General features: G+C 48.0%; 1 protein-coding gene across 4 annotated transcripts in view; it reads left to right on the forward strand.

Moving 5' to 3' along the window:
- Nucleotides 1–22963, forward strand: part of CDC27 (cell division cycle 27) — an 84989-nt gene that overhangs the window by 44833 nt on the left and 17193 nt on the right. For all 4 annotated transcript variants that reach the window (XM_073582372.1, XM_073582373.1, XM_073582374.1 and 1 more), the window contains exons 10-16: nt 5602–5701; nt 5933–6140; nt 7517–7689; nt 8680–8832; nt 20589–20797; nt 20905–21022; nt 21121–21249. In XM_073582372.1, the coding sequence (XP_073438473.1) occupies nt 5602–5701; nt 5933–6140; nt 7517–7689; nt 8680–8832; nt 20589–20797; nt 20905–21022; nt 21121–21249 (1090 nt within the window). The remainder of the gene's footprint in view (nt 1–5601; nt 5702–5932; nt 6141–7516; nt 7690–8679; nt 8833–20588; nt 20798–20904; nt 21023–21120; nt 21250–22963) is intronic.

Consider the following 22963-nt stretch of genomic DNA (forward strand, 5'->3'; position numbering starts at 1 on the left):
CACCCATGGTCTCTGTGTCCCCCAATGAAGGCTCCGAGAAACAGGTTTTACGGTAAGCAACCCAAAAAATCCTATTTTTCATAGTCATGAAAATAAAGAAAACTGAGGTGTGTCCAAACTTTTGGTCTGTACTGTGTGTGTATATGTGTGTATATGTATGTGTATGTGTGTGTGTATATATATATATAATACACACACACACACACACACACACACGCACACACGCAAAAAAGTATTTAGTCAGTCAGCAATAGTGCAAGTTCCACCACTTAAAAAGATGAGAGGCGTCTGTAATTTACATCATAGGTAGACCTCAACTATGGGAGACAAACTGAGAAAAAAAAATCCAGAAAATCACATTGTCTTTTTTTTTTTTCATTTTATTTGAATATTATGGTGGAAAATAAGTACCGTATATACTCGAATATAAGCCGAGATTTTCAGCCCGTTTTTTTGGGCTGAAAGTCCCCCTCTCGGCTTATATTCGAGTCATATACACCGGGGGGTCAGAGGGGGAGGGGGGCGGGGGTGTCAGGTCATACTTACCCGTCCTGACGCTGTGTCTTGAGCCCCCAGCTTCTCCCCGTGCTCTCTCTTCCTGCCTTCAGCGGTCACGTGGTGCCGCTCATTAAAACTCATGAATATGCGCATATTCATGAGTTTTAATGAGCGGCACCACGTGACCGCTGAAGGCAGGAAGAGAGAGCGCGGAGAAGCTGGGGACTCAAGCGACAGCGTCAGGACGGGTAAGTATAGCGATACTCACCTGTCCTGCGTCCATGGCTGCTTGCTGCTGTCTGTCATCGGTCAGTGACTTCAGACAGCAGAGGGCGCGGTGACGTGATTAGTGCGCGCTGCGCCCCCTGCAGTCTGAACGTCACTGACTGATGACGTGGCAGATAACGGTGAGCAGCCATGGACGCAGGACAGGTGAGAATCTGACACCCAGCGACGGAGAGGTGAGAAGGTCATTTTTTTTATTTTTACATGCAGCAGCAGCGGCAGCACATGGGGGAATAATCTTAAGGAGCTTCTAATGGGGGCAGCATATGGGGGAATAATATGGAGCTTCTAATGGGGGCAGTATATGGGGGAACAATATGGAGCTTCTAATGGGGGCAGTATATGGAGCTTCTAATGGGGGCAGTATATGGGGGAACAATATGGAGCTTCTAATGGGGGCAGTATATGGAGCTTCTAATGGGGGCAGTATATGGGGGAACAATATGGAGCTTCTAATGGGGGCAGTATATGGGGGCACAATATGGAGCTTCTAATGGGGGCAGCATATGGGGGAACAATATGGAGCTTCTAATGGGGGCAGTATATGGAGCTTCTAATGGGGGCAGTATATGGGGGAACTATTATTATTATTATTATTATTATTATTATTATTATTATTATTATTATTATTTATTGTTATAGCGCCATTTATTCCATGGCGCTTTACATGTGAGGAGGGGTATACATAAAAACAAGTACAATAATCTTAAACAATACAAGTCATAACTGGTACAGGAGGAGAGAGGACCCTGCCCGCGAGGGCTCACAATCTTCAAGGGATGGGTGATAATACAGTAGGCGAGGGTAGAGCTGGTCGTGCAGCGGTTTGGTCGATCGGTGGTTACTGAAGGTTATAGGCTTGTCGGAAGAGGTGGGTCTTCAGGCTCTTTTTGAAGGTTTCGATGGTAGGTGAGAGTCTGATATGTTGTGGTAGAGAGTTCCAGAGTAGGGGTGATGCGCGAGAGAAATCTTGTATGCGATTGTGGGAAGAGGAGATAAGAGGGGAGTAGAGAAGGAGATCTTGTGAGGATCGGAGGTTGCGTGCAGGAAAGTACCGGGAGACGAGGTCACAGATGTATGGAGGAGACAAGTTGTGGATGGCTTTGTATGTCATGGTTAGGGTTTTGTAATGGAGTCTCTGGGCAATTGGGAGCCAGTGAAGGGATTGACAGAGGGGAGAAGCTGGGGAATAGCGGGGGGACAGGTGGATTAGTCGGGCAGCAGAGTTTAGAATAGATTGGAGGGGTGCGAGAGTGTTTGAGGGGAGGCCACAGAGCATGAGGTTGCAGTAGTCAAGGCGAGAGATGAGGGCATGGACTAGGGTTTTTGCAGATTCTTGGGTGAGGAATGAACGGATGCGTGAAATATTTTTGAGTTGAAGTCGGCAGGAAGTGGAAAGGGTTTGGATATGTGGTTTGAAGGAGAGATCAGCGTCAAGGATTACTCCGAGGCAGCGAGCTTGTGGGACTGGGGAGAGTGGGCAGTCATTTACTGTAATTGATAGGTTCGTAGGGGGGGTCACGTGAGATGGGGGAAAGATGATGAATTCTGTTTTGTCCATGTTGAGTTTCAGATATCTAGTGGAGAAGAAGGATGAAATAGTGGACAGACATTGAGGGATTCTGGTTAGTAGGGAGGTGATATCTGGTCCAGAGATGTAGATCTGTGTGTCATCAGCATAAAGATGATACTGAAAGCCATGAGATACTATGAGCTGTCCCAGGCCAAAGGTGTAAATAGAGAACAGCAGGGGCCCTAGGACTGAACCTTGTGGGACTCCGACAGATAGGGGGCGAGGTGAGGAGGTGGTGTGTGAGTGGGAGACGCTGAATGTCCGGTCTGTTAGGTATGATGAGATCCAGGAGAGGGCCAAGTCTGTGATGCCGAGGGATGAGAGGGTCTGTAATAATAGGGAATGGTCCACTGTGTCAAAGGCCGCCGACAGGTCCAGGAGGAGGAGGACAGAGTAGTGTCGCTTGCTCTTGGCAGTTAAGAGGTCATTGGTGACCTTAGTAAGGGCAGTTTCAGTGGAGTGGTGTGACCGGAAGCCAGATTGTAAGCGGTCGAAGAGGGAGCAAGAAGAGAGATGGGAGGACAGTTCAAGGTAGACGTGTTGTTCCAGTAGCTTGGAGGCGTATGGGAGAAGTGATATAGGGCGATAGCTAGATACAGAGGATGGGTCAAGAGAGGGCTTTTTGAGGATAGGTGTGATGGAGCAATATGAACAATATGGAGCTTCTAATGGGGGCAGTATCTGGGGGAACAATATGGAGCTTCTAATGGGGGCAGCATATGGGGGAACAATCTATGGAGCTTCTTATGGGGGCAGTATATGGGGGAATAATCTATGGAGCTTCTTATGAGGGCAGCATATGGGGGAATAATCTATGGAGCATTTCCCACCCTAGGCTTATACTCGAGTCAATAAGTTTTCCCAGTTTTTTGTGGCAAAATTAGGGGGGTCGGCTTATACTCGGGTCGGCTTATACTCGAGTATATACGGTATTTGGTCAGAAACAAGCAAACAAGATTTCTGGCTCTCACAGACCTGTAACTTCTTCTTTAAAAGTCTCCTCTTTCCTCCACTCATTACCTGTAGTAATGGCACCTGTTTAAACTTGTTATCAGTATAAAAAGACACCTGTGCACACCCTCAAACAGTCTGACTCCAAACTCCACTATGGTGAAGACCAAAGAGCTGTCAAAGGACACCAGAAACAAAATTGTAACCCTGCACCAGGCTGGGAAGACTGAATCTGCAATAGCCAACCAGCTTGGCGTGAAGAAATCAACTGTGGGAGCAATAATTAGAAAATGGAAGACATACAAGACCACTGATAATCTCCCTCGATCTGGTGCTCCACGCAAAATCCCACCCCGTGGGGTCAGAATGATCACAAGAACGGTGAGCAAAAATCCCAGAACCACGCCGGGGGACCTAGTGAATGAACTGCAGAGAGCTGGGACCAATGTAACAAGGCCTACCATAAGCAACACACTACGCCACCATGGACTCAGATCATGCAGTGCCAGACGTGTCCCACTGCTTAAGCCTGTACATGTCCGGGCCCGTCTGAAGTTTGCTAGAGAGCATTTGGATGATCCAGAGGAGTTTTGGGAGAATGTCCTATGAAAACCATGATGAAACCAAACTGGAACTGTTTGGTAGAAACACAACTTGTCGTGTTTGGAGGAAAAAGAATACTGAGTTGCATCCATCAAACACCATACCTACTGTAAAGCATAGTGGTGGAAACATCATGCTTTGGGGCTGTTTCTCTGCAAAGGGGCCAGGACGACTGATCCGGGTACATGAAAGAATGAATGGGGCCATGTATCGTGAGATTTTGAGTGCAAACCTCCTTCCATCAGCAAGGGCATTGAAGATGAAACGTGGCTGGGTCTTTCAACATGACAATGATCCAAAGCACACCGCCAGGGCAACGAAGGAGTGGCTTCGTAAGAAGCATTTCAAGGTCCTGGAGTGGCCTAGCCAGTCTCCAGATCTCAACCCTATAGAAAACCTTTGGAGGGAGTTGAAAGTCCGTGTTGCCAAGCGAAAAGCCAAAAACATCACTGCTCTAGAGGAGATCTGCATGGAGGAATGGGCCAACATACCAACAACAGTGTGTGGCAACCTTGTGAAGACTTACAGAAAACGTTTGACCTCTGTCATTGCCAACAAAGGATATATCACAAAGTATTGAGATGAAATTTTGTTTCTGACCAAATACTTATTTTCCACCATAATATGCAAATAAAATGAAAAAAAAACAGACAATGTGATTTTCTGGATTTTTTTTTCTCAGTTTGTCTCCCATAGTTGAGGTCTACCTATGATGTAAATTACAGACGCCTCTCATCTTTTTAAGTGGTGGAACTTGCACTATTGCTGACTGACTAAATACTTTTTTGCCCCACTGTGTATATATATATATATATATATATATATATATATATATATATATATATATATATATTTTGTGTGTGTATATGTAATTATGTTGTTTATAATTGTTTTTCTAACATTGTCCCATCCTGGGACATCACTGTATAGTGTCAGATCTCACTCTCTCACCGCAGAGCATCGGAGCAGCATCTGGCAAGCAGGGAGGGAAGCGTCGCATTGTCCTGATGGAAGAGCGCAGGGAGCCCATTCCTTGTCATATGCTCCTTGATGTTGCTGTCACTACTTATAGTGGCATCAGAGGGGTTAAATGCCCAATCATGGCCGTTACTGCAGGGTGTTGGCTCTCACACAGAGCTGGCACTCAGCGTGAGGCCGTGCGATCAGGCCAACATGCATATACTGCTGTTTGCAGGAACGCAGCTCCTGCAGAGCAGTATATGTATGACGCATGTCAGGAAGGGGTTATTGGGGGTGTATATTTATGCTACCTTGTTGTTTTAGTTCTTAATATTTATTTTTACACCCCAAAATATTTGCATTTTGTTCTATTGAACTGTAACGATTATGGGTTACATTAAAGGTGGAAAAAGTTCTGACCTTATTCTTCTTGGTATTTTTCTTTCGTACATGATAAAAACCCGGACTTTTTTGTATCGTATGTGCATAAACAAACTCACACAGTATTAAAAGTGTACACACCCATTTTATCATGAGACCAAGGTTTTAACTATTTTGGTTTTAATTTTATATATTAATTGACAGTGCATTGATTCTCTTTTTTGTGTTCTTAAATCTATATTGTTTTACTTTCCTGCTAAACAACTTAATTTTTTTATTTGTTTTTATTAGGGTCATAACAGTAACCTAAAACTTTCTGTAAATGTGGTAATGGTTTTGTTTTTATATAGCACTACACCTCAGGTACTGAGTCCAACTATAGCCGCCCCTCCGAACGCATTACCACGTCGTAGTTCCCGCCTTTTCACCAGCGACAGCTCAACCACCAAGGTATTATTATGCTTCCTTACAATCTTAAATGTATACTGTAGAAGAAGAACCTGACCCTATTTCCTACTGAGTAATCCCTTTAACTAAGGATATCTTAGGGGTGTGCCGAGCTCCTCCTAAACTACTGGTGACCGACTCCATTGAGTCTTAGTTGGGTTTGTCTAAAATCTAAAAAGAATTAAATATAAGTGCCTGATTTCACTTTTTTTTTTCTCTTGGTTGTGGTTACAGGAAAACAGTAAAAAGCTGAAAATGAAATTTCCACCCAAAATCCCAAACCGTAAAACCAAAAGCAAAACCAATAAAGGTGGCGTTACACAAGCCAACATGAACGAGAGTTTGGAAATTAGCAAGCTAGATTCTTCAATCATTTCTGAGGGCAAAATCTCCAGTGTAGGTCCTCAAATGCAAGCACTGACGATACAAAGGGCAGCAGCGGGTGAGCAGTGTTTTCGCGTCCAGTTGGTGTTAAATGGTATTTGTGCCGTACAGGCAGAAAATCAGTTTTAGACCATAACGTTGTGTGGGATTAGTATAAATTGGTGGGAGATTTGTGGGGGGGACAAACATTTTGAACTTTTAGATGTAAAAATTAGGGCTTGTCATAGGGAGCTATAGTCCCATTCTCAGGTTTATGGAACTGGTTAAGAGGCTGAATTCACTCCACACAAGTCAGGTGCCGGCTGTTATACAGCTGGCTCCTGCCTATATAACTGCAGCGACCTGAGCAAGCGCCAATTGCAGATGTCTAACTGCAGAAAAAAACACAACTGGTCCAGTGACTGAATTTTTTTTTTTTTTATATAGTCTTATGGGGCGCTCCTGGTGACAGATTCTGTTTAAATGAAGCAACCGCCTCACATACTTATGGCTGCCCATTTCATACAGCTTGGCTATCTTTATCAGTCTCCTAGACAATTAATAAAAGGGCTGCATACATGTGAAACTGCTGCCCTGTTTAACAGGGGAAGACAGGACCCCCATTCTTGTGATTTGGTGGGTTCTCAAAGATCAGGAACTTAACACCCATCCGTGGAGTAGTAGTAGGTAAATTTTAAGACATGTCCTTTTAAAGGGAACCTGTCACCTCTTTTGACCGCTGTAAGATTCGGCCACCGCCTTTCAGGGCCTATCTACAGCATTCTATAATGCTGTAGATGAGCCCCCGGTCCAACCTGTAAGATGAGAAAAATGTTTTATTATACTCACCCGGGGGGGGTCTGGTCCGATCCGATGGGTGTCGCGGGTCCGGCGCCGCCCTCCTGCTTTCTTTGTCGCTCTCGGGTATCGCGCTTCTGCGCACTTTTCCACCCTGTTGAGGGCAGAGCAAAGTCCTGTGCGCGGCGCCAGGCGTCTTTGACCTTTCCTGGCGCCTGCGCACTCCAGTACTTTGCCTCAACAAGGCAGAGAGGTGCGCCTGCGCAGAAGCGCGATGTCGGAGCGCAACGAAGCAAGCAGGAGGAAGGCATCGCAAGAAGATGGGAGGTGCCGGACCTGGACCTGCGATACCCACCGGATCGGACCGCCCCCCGGGTGGGTATAATAAAACTTATTTTTCTTATCTTGCGGGTCAGACCGGGGGCTTATCTACAGCCCTGAAAGGCAGTGACTGCATCTTATATCAGCCAAAAGAGGTAACAGGTTCCCTTTAAGTCGGGGGATACTAATTGGTACAGTGCACAGTAGCACTTAATATGCAGGGGGTAAACCTGGAAAGTGTATTTTTAGGATACACAGGCTATTTTAATATCCGCAGATGCTAAGTCATATTTTGCTTCTAAATCTTGCTTTCTAATTCTATTTTTGTTTTCTTAGAAGGTTTAATGAGCCTCTTGAGGGACATGGGGAAAGGCTACGTAGCCTTGTGCTCCTATAATTGCAAAGAAGCAATCAACATCCTGAGCCACCTCCCTTCCCATCACTACAACACAGGATGGGTACTGTGCCAGATTGGCAGAGCCTACTTTGAGTTGGCAGAATATTTGCAGGTAAGAGATGAGGTTTATGAGCGGCCAAATTAAAGCTGTATGTCCCAAGGACCGTGATTGCACAGTAAGAGAAAATTACCCAGCGTTCCTGCTCTACCATACAAGAGATTCACTGCATGTTAAACTAACAAAACATATGAGAACTGTCAGCTGAATACCTGTTTCCCCAACATCTTTGTAATAACTTTCCTAGGTGAGCGTTCATATGTTTTCGGTGGGCACAAGAGAAAGTGGGCTGCCAGACTCTTCTCTAAGCTACTTTTTCCCCTAAAAGCAAAAGGATCAAATGTTGATAACTGCAAGATCAAAATCTGACTAGACTGTCAGTGCAGAATCAGGAAGCCCCATTAACATCAAATGGATGACCAGCTCTGCCAGAACTGGGGGGGAAAGGTTATGTTGTCTGTTATTTAATCCAAAACAGGCTTTTTTTTTTTTTTTAATGAATATCTTGTTTGCTCCATGAGAACAAAAAAATCCCTTATGCCCTCTGAATAAATGGGAGACTGCGGCCCAGTGGAGTCTCTGCTTTTGCCGATATGGTTGGCCACTATAAGAGCATGGCTGGTAGGACTGGGCATATCCTCTGCTTGCATTATATGTATAGGAAACCGTGAAGCCACTAGCTTAAAAAAAAAAAATTAGAATGTTAAAGAGAATACCGGGAGATGGGAATGTTTGATTTTTCTCTTCTTTTTTTTTTTTTGTGTTGCTTTCATATTTATCCTTACTTGGGGCAATGGAGAAACCACAAAAGCTGCATTTCTTCAGATGTTTTGTTAATGTACACACTGTAAAAGTACTTGAATACCTCAACAATCTCGGAATACATGCAGAAAGTTCTGCTAGCCAATTGTGAGTGGAATTGGTACATTGGTGTGCAATTGGTCATTGACTCCTACAGAAAATTCTAGGCTCTTAAATGTTGTAGTTCTTTACTTGGATTTACAGTTATTGAGTACTTAAGTGCTGGTATTCCCATTTGTGCAGGCAGAGCGTGTATTCTCCGAGGTGCGCAGGATTGAAAATTATCGTGTGGAAGGCATGGAGATCTACTCTACCACGCTGTGGCACTTACAAAAAGATGTGGCGCTGTCTGTACTTTCCAAGGACCTGACAGATATGGATAAGAATTCCCCAGAGGTAGGGGTTGGGAATTTACAGAATGCATGTTCTACTGAGATCAGTCAGGTCTCAAAGCAATAGAAGATCCGATTTTATGCTCCAGCTTTATCCTGACAATTTACATTTATGGTACATTTAAAGCCCATAGCATAGGTAGATAGGGTTTATTGGACTGTCTTAGAGGTAAGATCCACACTAGTGTGTCGAATTGCTGTTGTGACACGAAGGAGTACCACGTGTACCGCACTCTCTGTTCTAGTCAGTTCTATAGCACCCCTGCCTTTTGGACTTCTTTATTTATCACTTCAATGGGGGACACGGGTTACCATGGGTGTATGTTGCTACTGCTGCTAGGAGGCTGACACTATGCAAAATAGGAAAAATAGCTCCTTCCCCGGCAGTATACACCTGCCGACAGGCACCAAGTACCTCAGTTTGTGCTTAGTGTCTGTAGGAGGCGGACCTGGATCTTCCCAGATCCGCAAATAACCTTTTTTTTTTTTTTCAGGTTTTGTTTTACTAACCTTTTTCCATTTATCTTTCAGATACAGCTGAGCTAGCAGTGTGGTGTCGCCCACATTGCATACCTCAGGCCGCAGGCAGGACTCTATTCCCTACCACCCTTGTGGGTGCTTCTGGGCGATGACCGGTGGCTAGTCCTTGCCGATTCCCCTCCTCACCCCTCTCTCCGGAAAGGGCTGAGAGGAAGACTGTGGTCACCAGCGGTGACCTCCCCCCTTTGCTGAAAGGGTTGATGCAGTCATCTGCACTGTAGGGAGAGTGCGGGAAGGAGGATCTTGTCTCCCAGCGACCCTCTCACCCGTGGGCCTCTTTGGTATGTCTCCTCATTATATACCTAGCTGGAAAAGAAGACTGACGCTCCACATAGAGCTGCACTGGTAACTGGTACCGTAAACTTCTATCAGCGAGCCCCCCCCTTTTGGCCACGCTAATTTTTAAAAAATCCCGCCCTTTCTTAATAGCAGCTGCATAGCTCACCCAGCTCCTGGCCCGACCGATGTCCGTGCCGCATATATCGAGCGCCGGGCATCAGCAACACCATTGCACCATCGCGACCACACAGGCGAGCTACCTCAGTACCATGCGCCAGTTTTGGCGTCTTTTTACTTTCATTTTCACAGGGGCTTCCTTTAACCACGCCTCCTGTTCTGCGCGCTCCTTTGGCGCTTCTTTTTTCTCCTCATACTCAAAGCAAGATGGCTGCATAGTACACACCCCCTTCCAGCTCAGCATGTCTCGGGGGCGCCTTCCTTACTGAGTCACCGCCCCTACAGCCGACAGCCTATCACGCAGCTCGGCTGCCAAACTACGCCTACCACAAAGGTCCTTTCCCCTCTATAACTCAGCTCAGCATCTCGTGCGCTGTTCTTGCAGCCCACAGCTTGGGGGACACAACCTGGTCTACGGCGGACTGCTAGTACCAGGTAGGCTCTGATCCTTTCCCTGCGTCAATAAACAGCGCTCCTTTGCAATACTTTTACCTCAACACGTCCTGCTATAACGCAGCACAATAACTCACTACACCTGTGCACGCTGTAACAGAAAGTAGACCCCCGGTCACTCATCTCCTTTTTGCCCGTCCTGCAGTCCACAGGAGCACACCGATTCCAGGGATGAGAGCACTCCTCCCTCCTCAGAGTGGGCCGTTACAAGGTTTGTCATTTGCTGCAATGTCTCAGTCAGTTGCAGACCTGACTAAGGTATCATAGTCCCTGGTCCAGCTCCTTGAATGTGTTCCAGCTATCTACAGCCACCAGTGCTCCGACAGCCTCTCACGGAGATTCGCCAGCACCTGACCGCGTCCTCCAAAGGGACACACCGGGTAGGAGTTGAAGGAAGAGGGCTCTGTCTGGCTCTTCTTCCAACTCACCAGGACCCTCCGCAGCATCCAGGCTGCTCTCTTCATCCCAAATCCCCTCTCTGAGGAGGACCTTGGGTCAGATATAGATTCACAGTCCAGGTATGACTTTGATACAGTCCTCACGTACATGGTAGATAGCCTTATATTGGCTATTACCCAAACACTCAAGATAAAGTAGGATGAGATCCTTCCTCCCGAACCTTTCCAAATCACTAAGAGTTCGAGGCTAACTTGAGCAAACGCTTGGAACATACAGAAAAGCATTTTTCAGGACGAAATCATCTAGGTGTGTTCCTCACAAAGAGGGCTGAGTCCCCTAAGGTGGTTCCGCCGGTTTCTCGTGTCTTCAAAGACAGTTCTGTCTCTAACGGACGGTGCGTCACTGAAGGATTCGACAGACAGACAGATCGAATCACTATCCAAAATTATTTTTGAGGCCTCTGGCGCCCTCTCTCTATCCCAACTTCGCCTCAACTTGGGTGGCGAAAGCTATCTCAGCCTGGGCAAAGATACCTTGTAAGGGTATCTTAGCATCAGCTCTTCAAGATGAGCTAGCTGAATTAGCGGACCAAATTGATCATGCCGCCAGATACCTTCTAGCTGCCTCAGTGATGCAGCCGGGTGTTCCGCAAGAGCAAACAGTAACATCGTGGCCATACGCCGCATCCTTTGGTTGAAAACATGGAATGCGGACACCATCTCTAAGAAGTTGCTCTCCAACCTGGCCTTTTTAAAGTTCCAGGTTCATTGATGTCAGGCTGGACCAGATAATATCTCATGCAACGGGGGGTAAGAGTACCTCTCTTCCTCAGGCCAGGTCCAAGTCCTTTTTTAACAGGAAGGCTCCTTGGCCGTTTAGGGGCTCTCAACCTTTCCCTTTTTCGGAAAGTTCCTCACGGCAGGACCACTCTTCTTCCTCCGGGAGTGCGGAAGAGACCTTCATTCAAACCCTCGCCCCGCTGGAGACCAACTCCAACAGATTCTCTTCCAAGTGTCGGGTCCCCCCCCCCCCCCACCTGGAGGTCTTTCCAGGGTGGGAGGCAGACTTCTTTCCTTAAGGGACGAGTGGCTATCGGTTGTCGACAGCCCCTGGGTAAGGGAAATCATCAGTTCCGGTTACAAGATAGAATTTCTTCCCTCCCAGTGAGACACTTTCTGTCTCGTCCACCAGAGTATTCGGACCCGTTCCTCCAAACGAACGGTTTCCAGAGTTCTACTCAAATCTCTTCATAATCTGAAAAAAAAAAAAAAAAAATATATATATATATATTATATATACCATTATATATTATAGTACCAAAGGTTCCTTCGTTTTGCGATCCAGGAGGATCACTGCCAACTCTCGGCTCTTCCCTTCAGCCTCACGGTCCTCACAAAGGTCATGGCAGCTATCATAGCCGTCCTTCGCTCCAGGGGGATTCTAATTATCCCTTACCTGGACAATCTGTTACTCAAAGGCTGTCCCGCCGAGTATGTGCCGGAATCCACAAATCACTCTGGACACTCTGACCTGCCTCGGCTGGGTAATCATCACAGAGAAGTCCACTCTGTACCCTACTCAGCGACTAATTTTCCCTCGGCATGGAGTTCCACATGAACCTAGCCTGGGTGTTCCTTACGAGGGACAAGTTTTCCGCTCTCTCAAAGGGAATCCAATCCCTGAAACGCCCAATCCTTATTCCCCTTCGGTCCTGCATGAGGGTCCTAGGGTAGGTGATAGCTGCCCTTTTCACCTGTCCCTACTCTCTGCCTGGGAAGTCTTCAGCCTCTCTGGACCGACCCATACTCCGGCCTCTCAAGGTGAGGCAATCCCTGACCTGGGGGACGTTGCCTTTGTCAGTCCTGCTCGGGAAATCCTTTTTCCCTCATCAGTGGCAGGTCATCAGCACCGTTACCCGTCTTTTCGGGTTGGGAACAGTTGTCCATCGAATACAGCGCAAGGCGCTGAATCCCTCAACAAGCCCTTCTGGAAATCAAGGACGGAAGTTTCTGTAGTGTAGTGGTTAGCACATTCGCCTTACACGCGAAAGGTCCCCGGTTTGAAATCAGGCAAAAACACACTATTCCTTGCCCTCCTCCGCGGGCAGGCTCTTCTCGTGGGCAAACCAGTCCGTATTCATTCGGACAACGCCACAACTGTGACGTACATAACCCACTAAGGAGAAATTCGCAGCAAACTGGTAATGACAGAAATGGCATGGATCCTACGTTCGTTAGAACGTTGCGTTCCGGCCATCTCAGCTGTTCAATCCCGGGGGATGGAGATTTGGCGGCCAACTTCCTAAGCCACCAGGGCCTAGCATCAGGCGGGTGGTCTTTCCACCCTACGATCTTCAGCCCGATCTGTCATCGTTGGGGTACTCTGGATGTCGACCTCATGGCGTCTCGAATGAACCACAAGGTTCCTCGATTTGTAGCCAGGTCCAGGGACCCTCTGGTCATCGATTGCAATTCACTTGGGATTCTGTGGTTCCAGTTTCGACTCCCTTCCCTTGATATCTTGGTATGCGGAGCTAGTGAGCATGCTCTCGGACGTCTCCTGAAGGCTTCCAGACGTCCAGATTTTTTCTCGCAAGGCCCCCTCTAACACCAGAGTTCTCAGTCTCTGAGTTTAACAACATGGCAGTTGAGGTGCGGTTCTGAGGGGATCGGGCTTTTTCCCACCAGGTCATGTAGACCATGATCAGAGCTAGTAAACCAGCCTCCTCTTGCATTTTCCATAGGTACTGGAAAGCTTTTTTTTTTTTTCTCCCATTGGTGCGACTTCAACAATGTTTTCCCGTCTCCCATGACGGCACACATGAGAGAGGGGATCCGCCCAGTCAGGGCAGGAACCCTACTGAAGATAAAAGGGGCGGTACCTCTCCTTCGCTTCAGTTGGGTTTCCTGTCCTGACAGGGACCCGTGTACTGAAGATCACGTACCTGCCCCTCTCTTGCCGGCGTGGAAGAACAGGCAGGGTCCTGGGCGCCGTGCGTCGGGAGAGGGAAGCGCCATCCACGGGTCCCCCGGAGGCTCAGCGGGCGCAGAAGCAGCACGTCCTGGGACTCTGCCGTGGCTGCCGCGCCGCCCTCTCCCCCTCTGCCGCATCCTGGAGGATGGAGAAAGCATGACGTCGGGAGGCGGAGCCAGGATCCAAGATGGCGGCGCCCATAGGAAAAAACGCCGGCCGGCAAGATAAGATCCCGGCGGCATGGCAGAGGGGGAGGGGCTGTGGGGGTAACCGGAGGAGGCGGAGAGTGCAGAGGATCTCCCTTACATAAGGGGGATGACCACAGAAGACGCACTCATGCCCAAGGCTTCATGATGGAAGTGGGGCAAGATGAGCAACAGCGACAGCAGCAGCAAGAGCTCTCGCCAGATGCCAGGCCGGGCCGCCAACATACCAGGAGCAGCCGCTCGAGTGGTGGGAGCGGCAGTCATAAACGCGACCGGCATGACTCTGAGACGTCCAGAAGAAACGTCACGAGTGCATCTGAGGAGCCTCCGAGATTGGTACCCCTGATTGACAGTGGTGGTGAGTGATCTACGTGAATGTCACCCTTATGGGAACAGGGTTCCTTTTTTCTCTGTTTGATCACTAGGGGTCAAGGAAGGCCAGCAGCAAAACCAAAAATAGAGAATGCGCCCTATGCAAACACCCGCTGGCAGATCAGTGGCAGAAAGACCTCTGTGCTGACTGTATAAATAAAACTATACAGGAGGAAACCCCTGATTTGGTAACCAGCCTTAAGGCGTTAACACATCATGAGGTGAAAGGTTCCCTAAAGGCAGCCCTTAAAAAGGATAAAAAAGGTCATAGAAGGGATTCTGATTCAGAGGCCTCGCCAGGGCAGAAGGGGCGGGAAAGATCCTTGTCCCCCTCCAACTCCTCTTCCTCTACTCAGTCCTCAGAATCCTCCTCGGACAGCGATATAGGCGGCCAACCATGTTTCCCAACAGAGGATGTGGAAAAGCTGGTCAAAGCTATTAGGGCTACAATGGGCCTTAAGGAGGAAAAGACTCCTAAATCATTGGAGGATATGATGTTTGGGGGATTGGAGGAAAGGAAAAAACGCACCTTCCCTGTAAATGATAAAATAAAGGCCCTAATTGACAGGGAATGGAAAAAACCTGAGAGGTCAGGGGGCTTGCCTTCTACATCAAAAAGAAGGTACCCTTTTGAACAAAAGGATTCAGAGACCTGGGAAAGTCCCAAAAATTGATGGGTCCGTAGCCAAATCCTCAAAAAAGGTTTCTCTACCATTAGAGGACTCGGGCATGTTGAAAGACCCGCTTGATAAAAAAGCAGATGGTTTCCTAAAACATATCTGGGAAGCTTCGGCAGGTGGATTAAAGCCAGCGATAGCTGGTACCTGTACCGTTCGTGCCCTCATGGTCTGGCTACAACAAATAGAAGACCAGATCAGGGATAGAGTTCCTAGGGACGAAATTCTGTCTAATCTGACACTGGTACACGGAGCAGCGGCTTTCCTAGCGGATTCCTCTGCAGATTCCGCAAGATTGACAGAGCAGCAAGCCTGTCAAACGCAGCAAGACGAGCCCTGTGGCTTAAAGGGTGTCCCGGAGATTTACCATCAAAACATAGGTTATGTTCCATTCCATGCGATGGCCAATTCCTCTTCGGGAAAAAAACTAGAAGAGATTTTGGAACATGCGGATGATAGGAAGAAAAGCTTTCCCCGATTTCCGGGAGAACCTAAAAAGCAGCCCTTTCGGAGGAGAAGATTTAACAGGAGTCGTCCCCCGGGAGATAGAAAAAGCTGGGACTTTAAAGAAAGAAGAGGATCGGGCTATATGTTTAAAGGGCCCTCCACTTCCTCCAAAAAATCTCCCCAATGACATCGGGCCGGAGGTAGGGGGAAGGCTTTCTCTCTTCCTTTCCGCCTGGGCAAATATCTCCCCCAGTACATGGGTCCTAAACATAATAAAGGACGGTCTAAAAATAACATTCATCCGTCCGCCCAGGCATACCTTCATAATGACACCCAGAAGGAAAGCCCAAGAGCAACAGCTCGCCTTGGAGACGGAAGTCTTGGGACTAGTGAAAAAACAAGTCCTACAGGAAGTCCCAGTGCAAGAAGAAGGAAGGGCGTTCTACTCCCCCCTCTTCTTAATACAAAAACCAGACTGCTCTTGGAGAACCATTGTCAACCTGAGGAGACTCAATCTGTGGGTAGAAAATTGCTCCTTCAAAATGGAGTCAATCAACACGACCACAAAGATCCTGTTCCAGCATTGCCTCATGGCAGTGGTAGACTTAAAAGATGCCTACTATCACATCCCAATTCATCGGGAGTATCAAAAATATTTGAGTAGCACTATGTCCAGGGGCAGGTGAAACACTACCAATACGCAGCCCTTCCGTTTGGCCTGTCTACAGCCCCCAGAGTGTTCACCAAAGTGATGGCCGAAGTAGTGTCTTTTCTTCGTTCCAGGGACATAGTGATCGTCCCATACCTAGTCAACTTTCTTGTAATAGGGAGGTCAGAGTCCCACTGCGCACATCAAGTGAAGGAAGTGATAGCAATTCTGGTAGGACTAGGATGGATAGTAAGCATCCCCAAGTCAAGGATAACCCCAGTAAAAAAGCAATTCTTCCTAGGGTTGATGTTGGACTCCGAGCAACAACTCTGCCTCCTACCAGAGAGCAAAGTGACCAAGATAAGAGGCCTAGCTCGAACAGCAATACAAAGACCAAATATGACACTGAGGAGCGCAATGTCCCTTTTAGGCTCGTTGACATCATGCATACCCGCAGTAGCATGGGCGCAGTACCACCTTAAGGCAACTACAGTGGGAAGTTCTGTCAGCACAGAAACTAAAGGACGTTTAGAAGGCAAACTATGTCTCTCAGTGGCTGTTAGAGATTCCCTGCTCTGGTGGACTGTAGGAAAGAATCTAACAGCTGGTGTCCCGTGGCAAAAACCAGTCGAGGACATCATTACAACAGACGCGAGTGCCACAGGATGGGGAGCACACCTGAGATCCCACTCAATACAGGGGACCTGGTCCTCGCTAGAAAAGGATCACGGTTCAAATGTAAAAACTATGGGCAGTGGAAAAAGCCATGAAACATTTCCTTCCTTTACTTCGGGGCCGCCACACCCGAGTCATGACGGACAATCAGGCAGTAGTAGTCTACATCAATCACCAGGGGGGAACGAGATCTTGGGGCTTCATGCAAATATCGGATCTACTCTTCCAGCTAGCAGAACAACATCTGTTATCCATCACAGCATTGCACATAAAGGGGGTAGAAAATATACAGGCAGACTTCGAGTCGCAGGCACCTAAGACAAGGGGAATGGTCCCTAAACCCCAGCGTCTTCTAACAAATAGTTCAGGCCTGGGGCAAACCAGAAATAGACCTGGTCGCTACCGCACACAACCGGAAGGTCAGGAAGTTCTGCTCACTAAATCCAAGGGAAAACCCCTTCGCAGTAGATGCCCTACAAATACCCTGGAAGTTCATCCTGGCCTATGCATTTCCCCCGATAACAATGATCCCAGTAGTGGTCAGGAAAATCAGGGAGGATCGAGCGAGAATAATTCTTATAGTTCCGTTTTGGCCGAGGAGGCCTTGGTTCTCACTTCTGAGACTCATGTCGGTGACAGATCCATGGATATTCCCGGAGATTCCAGACCTGCTTTCCCAGGGACCAGTGGTCCACTCTCAGGTGAAAGGCTTCCATCTAGCAGCCTGGAATTTGAGAGGGAGCTGCTGAGTCGCCAGGGATTCTCTCCAGGGTTAGTCTCCACCCTGTTGAAAAGTAGGAAACCTATAACATCACAAATCTACGGTAGAACGTGGAAAAAGTTCCTAGACTTCCTGGGGGAACCCTTGGGGGATGTAGCGCTAGTGGGACCTATCCTAGAATTCTTAGTCGGGGCTGCAACTGGGGTTAGCCACTAACACACTCAAAGTCCAAGTCTCAGCTTTGGGGGCCCTATAGCGTAGCAGCCAATAGGTGGGTGTCCCGATTTCATAAAGTCCTGTGGCAGGTCAAGGCCGGTCATTATCCCAACGATACCACCCTGGGACCTTAACCTAGTCCTAAAGGCCTTAACCAAAGATCCCTTTGAACCACTACTAGAGCTGTCACCAAAGCTACTTACACTTAAAACTGTCTTACTGGTAGCCTTAACATCAGCCCGAAGAGTGAGTTACCTACAAGCTCTATCTATATGTCCACCATATACACAGATCTTGGATGACCGATTGGTTCTAAGACCAGACCCGGCCTATCTCCCCAAGGTAGTCCAAAAGTTTCATAGGACTCAGGAGATCTCCTTGCCATCTTTCTGTAACAATCCTAGAAACCCTGGGGAGCGAAAGTTCCATACAATAGATGTAAGAAGAGCCATAGTACAAGATATGTCAGTAACTAGTCAGTGGAGGAAAGATCAGTCCCTTTTTGTAGCCTTTCAGGGTAGTAGAAAAGGGCACGGGGTAGCTAAGAGTACCATTGCCAGATGGATCAGGGAGGCCATTATGTTATCCTACTCCGCAAGTGGCGTTCCGGTTCCAGAAGGCATCAAGGCTCACTCCACCAGAGCCGTGGCTACCTCCTGGGCAGAGAAGGCTGAGGTATCGATTGAGCAGATTTGTAAAGCCGCTACTTGGTCCTCACCTTCAACCTTTTTTAAGCACTACCGACTTGATCTATCTTCCTCTACTGACCTAACCTTTGGTAGAAGGGTGCTTCAAGCGGTGGTCCCTCCCTAAGGTGTCTTATTCTACAAAAGTCTCTCATGTGTGCCGTCATGGGAGACGGGAAAACACCAAGGTTACTTACCGGTAGCCGGTTTTTCCAGAGCCCATGACGGCACCTGTATATTCCCCCCCCTTTTCACTCCTTTGGTGTGCACTATAGTTTGGGTGCTTTTTTTTTTTTTTGTTAGATATAATGTGGTGGTAGTTTTACCATGTGTACTAACCCGGGGGGCCTCTCATGCTCTGTAAACCAACTGAAGCGAGGGAGAGGTACCGCCCCTTTTATCTTCAGTAGGGTTCCTGTCCTGACTGGGCGGATCCCCTCTCTCATGTGTGCCGTCATGGGCTCCGGAAAAACCGGCTACCGGTAAGTAACCTTGGTGTTTTCCCACTGTCCTTCAATCTGGTCTAGACTCAGGCCTGTCCCTTAGTACTCTACAGGGCCAGGTCTCAGCTATGTCTATTCTTTTCCAGAGGGATCTGGCATCTATGGCCTCTTTCACACTTCAGTTTTTTGCATCAGTTCAAATCCGCCAAAAAGTCAGACTAGCCGATCCGTTCTCAACTGATGTGAACGGATGGCACAGGATCCGTTTTCAGACGGATCCTGAAAATGAGGAAATGTAAAGGAAACGCTGGCCGGAGAGAGAGAGAGAATTTTTTTTTTTTTTGTCCGGCACCCAGAATTTCGGGTTAAATGAGTGTCTGGAGAATCCGCCAGAGAAAAAAACGTTGCAAGCTCTGAGGATCTTTGAGGATGGTGACGGACAGCAACTTTTGGCGGATCCTCAAAAAAAACGGATGCAACGGACAGCAATCCGTCACAATCCGCCATTAATGAAAGTCAATGGAGAAAAAAAACGGATCCTCACAAGAAAATTGAGGATCCGTTTTTTTCAAAACCGGGCGGATTGTGACTGATTGTAAAAAACTGAAGTGTGAAAGAGGCCTATGCCACAGGTTAAAGCCTTTCTCCAGGGAGTTGCCCACTTGGCCCCTCCTCACCATCCTCCAATAGATTCGTGCCATCTTAACCTCGTCTTTAGCGCTCTGCAAAGTTCGCCTTTCGAGCCCATTCAGAACGTTCCACTTTCCCTCCTTTCATGGAAAGTGACCTTCCTAACTGCCATTTCGTCCATTAGGAGAGCTTCTGAACTTGCGGCCTTATCCTGTTTCTTGTACTTGGTTCTTCCTTCCCAAGGTGGTCTCTTCTTTCCACATCAACGAGGACATCATCCTTCCCTCCTTTTGTCCCTCTCATGTTCACCCGCTGGAGAAGTCTCTCTACCAGCTGGATGGGGTAAGAGCCATTTGAGTCTATCTTTCTAGGACAAGTCTCTTTTCGTCAATCCGACTTCCTGCTTCTCATCTCTAAACGTCACCGGAATGGACTCCCAGCTTCCAATTCCACAATTTCTCGTTGAATTCGTTCTGCGATACTGGAAGCATAACGTGTTCAGGAGAAACGTCCCGAGCTGTGGGGGCTTCTTGGGCTGTGTCACCAAGCTTTGACATTACAGATTTACAGGGCCGCGACCTGGTCGTCCTTGCACACACTTGCGAGGTCCTACAAGGTTCATACCCAGGTCTCGTCTGATGCAGGCTTAGAAAGGTTCCGCAGGCGGCTGTAGCAGACCGACCTAAGTCCTTTCTTCACGTTGCCCAAGTTCTTTTTCCAACGCTTGGGACTGCTTTGGGATGTCTCTTGGTAACCTGTGTCCCCCAATGAAGCGATAACGAAAGAGGGATTTTTGGTACTCACCGTAAAATCTCTTTCTTGAAGCCTTCATTGGGGGACACAGCACCCTCCCTCTTTAAGTTGTACCGTGTTGGGCCTACGAACCTCTTGTTGGGTTGGTACTTATTTGTGAGTTCATGTTATGTCTCCTCCTGCTTTTTTTCACCAACTGAGGTACTTGGTGCCTATCGGTGGGTGTATACTTCCAGGCGAGGAGCTATTTTTCTTATTTTGCATAGTGTCAGCCTCCTAGCAGCAGCAGCATACACCCATGGTAAACTGTGTCCCCCTATGAAGGCTCCAAGAAAGAGATTTTACGGTGAGTACCAAAAATCCCTCTTTTATGACTGTGCTATAAATGTGATTTGCCATAAGTTAGATTTTATGTACACCTACTGTATCGGTATTCCCAGAATATCTAATATTTCTCATTTCAGGCTTGGTGTGCTGCCGGAAACTGTTTCAGTCTGCAAAGGGAGCACGATATTGCCATTAAGTTTTTCCAGCGGGCTATTCAAGTGGATCCGGGCTACGCATATGCCTTCACGCTATTGGGCCATGAATTTGTGCTGACAGAAGAGCTGGACAAAGCACTTGCTTGTTTTAGAAATGCTATCCGTGTCAACCCCAGACACTACAATGCATGGTGAGAATCATGGTATTTAGCTCTGCCGCACTCTCATGTCAATGGTTGTGCACCAACATGGCCATAAAGATGGCCGATGGTTTATGAACCATGTCTTTCTGCCTCAGGTATGGTCTTGGAATGATTTACTACAAGCAAGAAAAGTTTAGCTTGGCGGAGATGCATTTTCAGAAAGCATTAGATATCAACCCACAAAGTTCAGTATTGCTGTGCCATATAGGAGTGGTAAGTGGCACTGATGAGCCATCTATTCAAGCTCATTAGGATGAGAATGCATGTTCAGTCGGGTCTTCACATGAACTGTATTGTGTATTTTGGTATAGGTGCAGCACGCGCTCAAAAAATCAGATAAGGCTTTGGATACTCTCAACAAAGCAATTTCTATAGATCCCAAAAATCCACTATGCAAATTCCACCGAGCCTCCATTTTGTTTGCCAATGAGAAATATAAGGTATGATATTGTAGTATCTTCTGGTGTATCTACTATGAGTTAATTTTTTCTCCTTCGCCTCATTGGGGGACACAGATACCGTGGGTGTTATGCTGCCTACCACTAGGAGGACACTAAGTAAACCTGGCTGTAGGAGGCACTTGGGTCTCGTTTCAGACCACACCGTTTTTATTTTATTTTTGAATTTTTCTGTAAATTTTTATTTTTTAATTAACGGCGTGAAGGGGGCGACAGTTCCTTTCTACAGCCCGCTCTCCCCCGAACCAACAACAGGCAAGCACGTGGAGTAACCCTTCACGTACACTTTCCTGCGACGAACGGGGCTGATTTTCTTACCGATTTTCACAGATTCGATGACAAGCGCAGGAGACCCGTTATGGAGAAGATTAAGCAGTGCTTTCTTCATCCCTGAATCAGCCCCATAGCTCTCCGTCCCCCTCCCCATAGGGAGGACTGATTGAGCATATCTCTTTAAGCTCTCCGTCCCCCTGCCCAGAGGGAGGACCGATCGAGCATCCCCCTTCAAGAACTCCTCCAGCTCTGCTACATCAGCCCAGGATGAGAAGAATGGACTCGGCGCTGAGTTGAGCACTGGAGTAGAGGTACGGGATCGAGTCCTGTCCCCGGGAGAAGCGCTGACTTAGCGTCGGCGCACCGGGGCTCCCTCGCTCCCCCCCCGCGCTCTCGGAAATTTAGTCCCCGGCTTCGCCGCCCCGCCCCCGGCGCCTACCGTGGGTAGGCTAAAAATTGAGCCCCCGGCTTTTCAGGCCTACTAGGCCGCATTTTTATTAGCGCCACCTGTGCTATTGTCGCCACCCCCTCCTCTTGGCGCCTCTCTTTACTGACGAGATGCGCAATTTTAATCTCTGGGGCCATCTCCTTTTTACCTCAGAGCTGTGAGGCGACCTCTCTGTCGGATACCGGGTGACAACACAGAGCCACTGCTATTCCTCCTGGGGGACACAGTACAGGACTGTGGGTAAGCTACATCTGCCCTCAGATTAAAGCTTAACCCCTTCCGGCACATTCTCTGCTTCTGCAGTCAGATTCTGCCATTAACCCTTTCCGGAGTGCTATGTCTCAATCTAAAGAAGCTAGACAGGCTGCTAAGAAGCACACTGCGTTTTATACTGTGTGTACCACTTGCAAATCTACTTTGCCCAGCGCCCAAACTAATCCGTTATGCACGGACTGCGACGCGGCCTGCGCTCAAACGCCTCTCGCCGCCGCTGCTGCGTATCTTCCTGCATTTAGTCCCCCTGAGTGGGCTGCGTCCCTGTCACGGTCGGTGGAGTCACTGACCCAGGCTATAGACTCTCTCCGGGAAGCCTCTTTGAGTCAAAAGGCGGCTTCGCCGCCCGAGTAGGACTCTGGCGACGGGGAACCATCCACCAGCAGGGGCCGTACTTGTTCAAGGGATAGTGAAGCTAGAAAGCGGACCCATGACGTGTCCCCCAGTCACGCTTGCGCTTCACCGGCGAGTTCTGTTTCTCGCTCTCCTTCTCCTAATGGTCGCAGCGAGTACGACTCTGAATTCGAATCTGACGCGTCAGCCCCCCAGAATCCTCCAACTGACCAAGAGTCGCTTGTTTCACTTATAGGATCCGTCAACAGGATTCTGGAGTTGAAGAAGGAAAATACTCCCCCTCCAGTACACGCTTTTTCGTTTAAAAGGACCAAACGTGTACGCAATTTATTTACCAGCCACCCGGAT

Source organism: Dendrobates tinctorius, unplaced genomic scaffold, assembly GCF_039654945.1.
Source record: "Dendrobates tinctorius isolate UK_male_01 unplaced genomic scaffold, ASM3965494v1 ptg000071l, whole genome shotgun sequence".
NCBI classification, from domain to species: domain Eukaryota; kingdom Metazoa; phylum Chordata; class Amphibia; order Anura; family Dendrobatidae; genus Dendrobates; species Dendrobates tinctorius.